Here is an 8,787-nt window from a genome sequence, read left to right as displayed (position 1 = left end):
ACAGACACCGGTGTCCAAAAATAAATAGCAACGCACGTTCACGCCCCAGATGCGATTGGTCACGAATGACGTAGTGACCGCCGATTGGATGACATCAGTGTCTGTCAAACGTGCACGAAAACCCCCAAGTATGCCTTGTTTCGTCATCTCAGGTTTCTATATTTTCATCTTCAAAAAAGTACGGACTGTTCCAAATAATTACAGCTTTCACGAATCATAAATGAAATGATGAACATACAAGTGTAATATATGGGATACGCAAGATTTCTGTCCCATGAGGGTAGTGCATGGATAAGTCACGTAACTATGGTCCGACCGTGTCACTAGGTGTATTTGATGAAGACCACTAGTCAATGTGAAACCTGATCTGATGTGTTGTATGATTTAACATGTTTAATAAGCTATTAACGAGTTAAATTAGTTTCACTCTGTTATAGTGCAACAGGCTTGTCAAAACAGTTTTGGTTCAATAAAATCATCTAGAAGATTATATTAGATTATTGAAACTTATTATTAATGATTATTTCAATTTATTTCAAATGCATTGTGAATGACAGGTGTATGTTATTACGTCACATGGCTAAATTGAAGAGACTGAAAAGGATCAGACTGGAGAACTCTCCTTATCATTTCTGGCCCTTATTCCCACTTTTCCCTGTTTTTTTTTTTTTTTTTTTTTTCTGAACAGTCGTGTGCGTAAACCTGGATATTTGAGGTCCTTTATGTAGGGTTGTGTGCCACTGTCAGTCGTGTTTTTTGTTTGTTTGTTTCTAAGTCTAAGTTATTGTCAATTGTGTGTGCATGTATATCTGTCACTAAAAACATGTTTATACTGGGCAACCCACACTGTTCTGTTTATTGGATTAATTGCAGCATAATATTATACTTCATTGTATATTTATTTTTAATAGTTATGTTATGACATTCTAGTAACTTGCATTTTTACTTGAATGTGAGCCTAAATTGAACCTAAATTTGATAACAAACCAGATTTTATTATGATTTGTTTCACCATATGCAATGTCTCATAATATTGTTTCAACAAAGTAGACAGTTATATTCCATATGATAACACAGGCATATTTTTCATAAACAACTCGCTGGAAGTTTTCTTTCTGACCTTGAATCTGTGCAATGATTTTGTTTTGCTCTTTCTTAATGTAATGTGGCAATTTAATCTGCAATTATAATAATTTACTTCCTGCACAACAGGATTCAGATCAATCCCCTAGTTGTGGAGTCCATCTATCTTGTTCAGTACAGACAGTTACAGCCTTCAGTCTGTTGTGGTGAAGAAGGAGCTGAGCCAAAAGGCAAAGAAAGAATTGTATTTGTTCCCACCAACCTGTCTGGTCACAAGTGGCCAAAAAGAATTGAATCCCAGACTCTTCTTTAGTGAAATGGTCATAGTTTGAATAGACACTAGATAACTTGTGATGATGTGTCCCACTGGTATCATTTTATTTATTTATTTTTTGAAATAAAATGTAAATTGTGGATAGTTTTTGCGTTTGCCAGACAGGGCATCATTAAATGTATATGAAATTATTCTAAACAGTAGATACATATGCCTGGCTCTGATTGTACGACTAGTACTTGTGTGTAAATTATTGTACAACCCAGACAAACATGCTTGATTATAGGTGCAATTTTTCTTTTCATGCATATATGTAAGGGCAACATGTAGATTTAAAATACAATCTTTAGCTGTTTGCCTAATCAATTACATGAACAGCATGATATTAGATGGATCAATAACGTCACTGTGGTCTGATCATATCACTTCAAGTGATTAGAAGTAATGTCAGCTAATTTCATGTACATTTAGATAAGATAATGAACACTAGAACTGTGTCAACGTGAAACTTAACATAACTTTCACTATTATTGTTACATTTATTTAACCTTGTTTAAGGTCCATTGAGTTCAAAACCTCTCTTTGAAATAACTTTATTCCATTCAAATTATTATTACTAGTTACTTCTGTATTATTTGACAATATATACTTGCTTTGTCCCAAGTGATGTCTTTGAGACAAGCTGACGTCGTCATCATGTCATCTATATTTGAGGAGGATTTTTTTTTTACTGTTTGAGTGCGCAAATGCAAATAGAAAAAGACTGGATACATTGAAGAGAGAAGATGAACGCGAAGGCAAAGAAGTCCTGACAGTCTTCGCACTGGGCACACTCCCCCACACGCCTGAAGTTCTCCACGTCTTCGAGTTCGGACGTTGCCACGACTGCAGCTGCTGCAAGATGTGGAAGCTCGTGAGTTTTACTCTTTGCGTCTTGACCTCTGAGCTCTGTTCGTGGAGAGTTTGGGCCTCAGATGTGAAGGATGAAGTGAAGATTGAGGTTCTGTTCAAACCGCTGGAGTGCGACCAGAAGAGCAAGAAGGGCGACATGATGAACGTCCATTACGACGGCTTCCTGGCCAAAGACGGTTCCCAGTTTTACTGCAGGTCTGTTACTAGATAATCCCTTCAAATTCAAGTGATTTTTCTGTTCAAGTAAACGAAGCTTTGGGTTTGGGCTGGAAACTTGCTAACTAGTAGTATCACCTTACATGATCGTGAAGACACTTTACTTCGTTTTGCTCTTGATGTCTTGTCAGTGTTCCTGAATGCAACCTCAGGTCTCAGGAACCATCCCACCCGTGACACAATTTGTCACTGACACTAGAGAATACTAGAGAATACGTCATTGCAAATATAAATACTGAATAGTCCCCCAAATTGTTGGAAAGTTCGTCTGTGGTTTGTTGTCGCCACCATGTTTACTTCTCTCATCAGGTTGTGTTTACCCGACTAAAGAGTATTGCTTCACTGTTCAGTATTATGATGTGCATGATTCTTCTGTCCTTCTTCCAGTCGGTCGGACAAAGCTGGACACCCTCAGTGGCTGGTTCTGGGTATTGGCCAGGTCATCAAGGGTCTAGACTTAGGGATGACTGATATGTGTGTTGGCGAGAGGCGCAAAATAACAGTTCCATCAGATTTGGCTTTTGGAGCAAGTGGAAAAGGTGAGAGGATGAATAGTATCTTTACCCGAAGCTTTAATATAATATCCTGTAGCATTACGGCTACATTACTGCAGGGTTTTGTGGGAACTGTGCATTCATCCTGTGTCTTCTTTCCACAGCTCTATCTGAACAGAGGCTTGACTGAGCATGTGCAGTGAGCATGTGAGCATGTAGGTTCACGGTTTCTTCTGTCCTCTTCACCACAACACTAACAACTTCTTTAACTGGTTCTGACTTTTCAAGCATGTGTGTGTCCCGGTCACGGATGACATTCTTGTTTAGCACCTTGTCGAAAACATCTGCTTAAGTCAAGTCCCTCCACTCTTCTTGTGTTTGTTTATCTGCACTGTGCTGAGTTATCTGTGCATCTCTCTTGTCATTTGTTAAAAGAACTCTTACTACACCAGACTGTGTTTTCCCCTTGACGAAAAAAGATATTACTTTTAGTGTGTTCTTAAAAAAAACAATTCTTCACACAACTTTTTTTCCCCTGTGAAATGAATAATTGTTTCATAATTCTTGAGGTTTGGGCTTTAAATGGTGAAACGTCTTTTATCAATTATGTTCCGTTTTCATGGCAGTTTTGAGGAAAATAAATGGAGGTTGTGGTTTCATTTTAAACTTTTATATAACAACTGTTATTTATTTGTTTACATTTTTATCAAAGTAATTACACATGTGATAATTAATTAATCAGAATCAATATGCTAATGTCCTTAATGTTTGGTGTGTGTATGTGTCTAATTTTTGTTCTGTTGTTTTGTTGTATCTTTTCCAAGTATTGATCTGTGTTGAAACTTCGGTCCAACCAACATGACCTTAAAAATGCGTTCATACTTTTTGCCCATTTTATTTCCCCTCTGGAATCAACTATGAATATCAATAATCAAACATTTTCACCTGGTTCATACCTCAATATTCGAGCAAATGTGGTCAGTTGAATCTATTATTTACATTAAAAAGACATGCATTTCTGTGTTTAGAGTTGATTGTGGTGAAGTTTACAAGAAATTGGAAGAATCTCCTCCAATCATTGCGTGTCATCTTATTAATACACATTAAATGTTCTCCTTGAGTTCCTTAAAAGATTTTAAACACAAACACTTGCCATGGTAACTGATCATTTCTCCTTTTACTGTGCTGAAATGTCTCTTATCTCTGACTGAAACAGGCCCAGTTCCTCCAAACGCTACTGTGGTGTTTGAGGTGGAGGTCTTTGCTGTGACCAGGGGTCCCCGCAGCATGGAGGCCTTCAAACAAATCGACCAGGATCAAGACAGAACATTAACACGAGCTGAGGTACCAGCTGAGATATCGATTTTATTATCTCACTGGATTGGTTCATAATGCCTCCCACATATGGTACGGTGTGATCACCCAGCATTTGCTACCACTTAAGAATATATTCTATTCATTGTAAATGCCATATAACCAAAGAAAATATTTAAATCATATGAAGTCATGGTGGTACATGTTTCCTATTTGATAAAAATTGTCTCTGTATACAATGTGGCCCCTATATATATAAATGTAGTTATATAAGATATATTCACAAAACACTCATGCACCAAACCACCGATCCTCATGGAAAATTACACAGAAAGCAGACATAAAAAAAAAACAGACTCCCAGTCACCAGAAGGCCACACTTCCTTGTGAACTCCTTATCTGGAATCATAAATCACATCTCATTTATTGGCCCACATTCACAAAACCCTATCTGAGGAGCATAAATCACTCGATAGTTTGCATCATGTACAAGTGACAATGTGTTTATGTACGCCAAGTGCAATGAGTCAGTGCAGTTTGGTCCAAGTAGATTGTGAATGGTGGTTTCATCAGAAGGGTACAGCTCGAACCAGCTGGAAATCACTTTTGAAATCCATATTATCTTTGGTTTCCTCCAAAGTCTGTGGAACAATCTGCTCTTGCTTTTCTCTTTCTTTGACTTTTGTCTCTTTTCTTACTTTTTTTTCCTCAATCAATACTAGTGTTCTACTTTTACTTTTTACCCAGCTCTATTCATTGTGAGCCATTTTTGTCTCTAATGTTTTGGTTTCCACTTCTCCTTTTAGCCATGATTTTTCTGTATTAAAGCTTACTTTTTCTTTCATTAGTATTCTAACTTCTATTGCATTTTTTCTTTCGGTTCTCCATTTCCTTTCATTCTTTTTTCTTCTCATATAGCTTCAATTTAGTGTGTACCTGATTTTGCTGGGTCTTTTTAAACTCTACTCTGTGATGTCTGTGTTATGGCATGTTACTTCAATCATGCGTGTGTTGTGTCTCTTTGCAGGTGAAAGAGTACTTAAAGGTGGATTATAAAAGAACTGGGAAGCCTCAAGACGACGCCTACTATGAGAATATTCTGAACGATATATTTAAGAAGAGTGACAGCGACAGTGACGGGGTGATAAGTGCAAAGGAGTACAATATATATGAGCATGATGAACTCTAATGTTGCTCACAACTAGTTTAAACCTTCATGACACTATGAATCGGGTTGCAAGAATGAGAGGTTTGAAAGTTCCAAAAACAAAGACATAAAAGTCATCCATCAATAAAGTTATACCACGGCTGATGCATAGATTTGGGATGTTAAGACTTCACACTGATTTTATGAACTGGAATTGTTATTCCATTTCAGCAGTACTGGCAATACACGTTTTCCGATGTTTCATTGCTGTGCTTGTTAAACCACTGTATTTTTAATTTTAGAAAAGAAATGAATTTCAAATGGTTGTGTGATAGCTTTTACGTTGTTTGAGTTTCCCTGAATGATGGCCAGATCCCAGAGATTTCTCCCCATATCACTGCCAGACTGTGTAACCTGTGATTATACATGGTTGTCTTACACTGCCTCTGACTAATTTTCTAGAACAAGTAAATTTTTTTTTCTTTTTACAGTGTTGTCTTTTCCTTATGTACATTTAATAGTCCTTCCAATTATCAAAAATGTTGGCGTTGATCCAAGTATGATTTTGAATAAGCAGAATTGTTCAGTTTTATGTTGCTGCTGACTAAAAACCTACTCTTTATATTGCAAAACTGATGTGCTTATGATCTGTAGTGGTTTGTATCTATCAGTATACAGAAGCTAGAATTTGGGCTGCAAAGGTGGGACTCCATAGAATTTTGTTAGGTGGCCATCATGTACTGATCATTTATTTTCTCAACATAGCGATTTAATTTTTCCACACTGGTTCGTCTTTGATTTGCTTAATGCGCCTACTTGACCAGTAGGTGGTGCTACATCACTGAAAACACGTGTGCTTTGAAGGAACGTGATTTAAACACACCTGACCTTGTCACGTCACTTGCGAGCTCTTCAGTAAATAAGGTTTGCAATACGCATTAAAATACGTTTATTTATGACTGCGTTGATGATCAGGAGGCCACATACATATCATATATTTCAGGTCAGTTCTGGATCTTGAGTCTCACAGGTGGTAGCTTAATGGCTGCAGCCAGAACTTCTCCCGCCAGGTTGTGTCCGAGTGGAGCCCTGAAACACAGCAGACGTGCCACATAAATAATTCTCTAGTGGAAGAGAAGAGGACAAAATTCAGTAGAAGCCAGACACAAACAGGTTCAGCGAAGATGAGGGAGCGTATGTTGGATGAACAACAAGAAAAAAAAAGGGATGAGACCCAGAGGGGTAGTGGATATGGAAAATGAAGAGGACAGCTGTGGCTTGAGAATGAGTCAGATAGCTTAAGATGATGTGCAGAGGCAAGCCTTGGTGAAAGAAAAATAATATTGAAAACAGTGCTGTTTAGTAAAAATGAAAAAAAAAAAAAAAACTTACTTGGGCTCATAGGTAACATCCACATCAGGAGCCAGAATCCCTATACCTGCCCTGAGACGCTCCACACCATTCCTCAAGGAAATAAAAGAATACAAGTCAAAATAATTATATAATAATAATTTATTATTATTATTATTAATTAGTAAAATGTATAATAATAAATTTTATTATTCATAAATTCACTAATACTCACCATGCGATCATCACTCCATTGTCAGTGCAAAATTTGGGCGGTGGACAGATAAGATGGACACCAGTCAGATCTGTGATGATTGATATGGCTTTACGGATGTACTGGTTACTTGCCACGCCTCCTGACATCACCTGGTGAAAGCGGAGACTTGGTTAAAGTTAACTAAAACAGAGACAGAAAAAGGGAGAGACATCAGCAGAAAGTTTGAGTCACAGTGAAACTCACCAAAGTGGGATCATGTGACGGTAGCAGACCATTTGATTGACAGAACAAGATGGCGCGGTGTGTGCGTTTTGCGAGATGAGCGGCGACTGAGTGCTGAGTCGCGGCTGCAAAGTCGTTCACACACGACAACAGACTTCCCTGTTCCACTCCTTTGGGAGATACAAAGGATATTTAACTGTACACCTGAGAGGATGGTTGTGAACTCATTTAGTTTTACCTTCTTCTGCCTCTTTTTTCAATATCGTCATATTTATTTGGTTTCGTAGTCCGGCAAAGGAGAAGCAGCAGTCAGGAGTCTGACCCATGGGAGTCCTGAAAGAAAATCTGCTCCTGTCCCCTTCCTTAGCCAAGAGTTCTATCGCTTGCCCTCCACTGAGCGTGGAGCACTGAGGGTGTTTGATCAGTGACAAACGTCTTGCAACCTATAACGAAGCAAATACGTATCAAGAAACTATGATTAAAAAAGACAAAATGACTTCAGTAATTTGATAATATCTTGAGCTTTACTGGGAGTTGTTTATGTTCCAGTAGACTGCTGTCAGTGAACACAGCACTAGTTCATATCTTGATCCCCCATAGATACTTACTTTATCCAGTGTGTCCCCGGCAGCTTCATCTTGAGAGTAACCCAGCAGCAGGAAGTCGTCCACTCCTCGCGCCACAGCCAGAAGAGTGTGTCCACCAGAAACCAGCAGAACCAGAAAAGGGAACGGGACTTCCTGAAGCATCCTCACCGTCAAAGCGTGGGCTTCCATGTGGTGGATGGGGATGAAAGGCTTGTTGTGTTGCCTCACAAATCTCTGACTAAACTGCAGACCAACGCTCAAGCTGAGGGCCAGGCCTGGTTTCACTGTGGTGGCCACAGCAGCGAGCTGACCTGGTTCTACTCCACTCCTCTGAAGAGCTTCATGGACCACACGCTCTATGTTTTCCCTGTGGAGTTGCTGTGCAACTGTGGGGATGATGCCACCAGTCCTGGGGATAACAAAGACAACATTTTAATTAAAATATAAAGAAACCTTTTTGGTCAGTCAGGAGTCTGAACAAACACACCTACCTAAGGTGAACTTCTTTTTGGGAGTGCAGAGACTCCCCAAGAATGGCACCAGTGCCATCTAGGACGGCAGCTCCAGTGTCATCACAGCTGGTCTCGATGCCCAACACCAACCTGGAGCCTAAAGATTTGTGTCCAACATGCAAACACCTCGACAAAGTTCTTAATTTACGTGCCAACATTTGATTTTGAAATAGTGGGCTCATAGACGACACGGGAGAAAGACTCCTTTTAAACTAATAAAACTTATACGTTTTGAGCAATAAGATATAATATCCATATAAAATCCAATAGAAGCGATGTGTTCAATATTTGAACTCACAAGGAATGGCAACGTCCTCAATGACCGAAAGGCAGGAAACTGTCAAATGTAAATAGTTCCGGGTTGATGCAAAGCAAGCTTTAACACTGAGGCTTTTCACCGGGATAATCAGAAACAACAACTTTGTATACATGTTGAGAAAACTTCCAACTATTTCTGTT

General features: G+C 38.8%; 2 protein-coding genes across 3 annotated transcripts; one reads left to right on the top strand and one right to left on the bottom strand.

Moving 5' to 3' along the window:
• The first annotated feature begins 2,213 nt into the window (after positions 1–2,213).
• fkbp7 (FKBP prolyl isomerase 7) lies at positions 2,214–5,958 on the top strand. Of its 2 annotated transcripts, none has more exons than XM_053877428.1 (4): positions 2,214–2,464; positions 2,873–3,024; positions 4,196–4,323; positions 5,321–5,958. In XM_053877428.1, exons 1-4 carry the CDS (start codon positions 2,259–2,261, stop codon positions 5,480–5,482), a joined length of 648 nt encoding a protein of 215 aa, XP_053733403.1. In that variant the 5' UTR covers positions 2,214–2,258; the 3' UTR covers positions 5,483–5,958. The 2 variants fall into 2 exon arrangements, with proteins under 2 accessions (XP_053733403.1, XP_053733404.1); XM_053877429.1 differs by having other exon boundaries at positions 4,196–4,386; positions 5,321–5,452.
• Positions 5,959–6,387: 429 nt separating this feature from the next.
• Positions 6,388–8,654, bottom strand: osgepl1 (O-sialoglycoprotein endopeptidase-like 1). Its single transcript, XM_053877394.1, has 7 exons — positions 8,308–8,654; positions 7,838–8,225; positions 7,468–7,672; positions 7,251–7,399; positions 7,026–7,156; positions 6,833–6,904; positions 6,388–6,529 (listed from the first exon to the last, which is right to left on the bottom strand). The coding sequence occupies exons 1-7, from the start codon at positions 8,508–8,510 to the stop codon at positions 6,445–6,447; spliced, it is 1,233 nt and encodes a 410-aa protein (XP_053733369.1). The 5' UTR covers positions 8,511–8,654; the 3' UTR covers positions 6,388–6,444.
• Positions 8,655–8,787: the final 133 nt, after the last annotated feature.

The sequence above is a fragment of the Synchiropus splendidus genome, chromosome 10 (assembly GCF_027744825.2).
Source record: "Synchiropus splendidus isolate RoL2022-P1 chromosome 10, RoL_Sspl_1.0, whole genome shotgun sequence".
Classification (NCBI taxonomy): domain Eukaryota; kingdom Metazoa; phylum Chordata; class Actinopteri; order Syngnathiformes; family Callionymidae; genus Synchiropus; species Synchiropus splendidus.
This window is presented reverse-complemented; position numbering and strand designations above follow the sequence as displayed.

Coding starts and splice junctions, on each gene's coding strand:
- fkbp7 (XM_053877428.1), top strand. CDS start 2,259: ATGTGGAAGCTCGTGAGTTTTACTCTTTGCGTCTTGACCTCTGAGCTC. Junction 3,025..4,195: donor TTTTGGAGCAAGTGGAAAAG/GTGAGAGGATGA, acceptor TGACTGAAACAG/GCCCAGTTCCTCCAAACGCT. Junction 4,324..5,320: donor GAACATTAACACGAGCTGAG/GTACCAGCTGAG, acceptor GTCTCTTTGCAG/GTGAAAGAGTACTTAAAGGT.
- osgepl1 (XM_053877394.1), bottom strand. CDS start 8,510: ATGAGCCCACTATTTCAAAATCAAATGTTGGCACGTAAATTAAGAACT. Junction 8,226..8,307: donor CAAAAAGAAGTTCACCTTAG/GTAGGTGTGTTT, acceptor TGTTATCCCCAG/GACTGGTGGCATCATCCCCA. Junction 7,157..7,250: donor CGTCACATGATCCCACTTTG/GTGAGTTTCACT, acceptor CGCTTTCACCAG/GTGATGTCAGGAGGCGTGGC.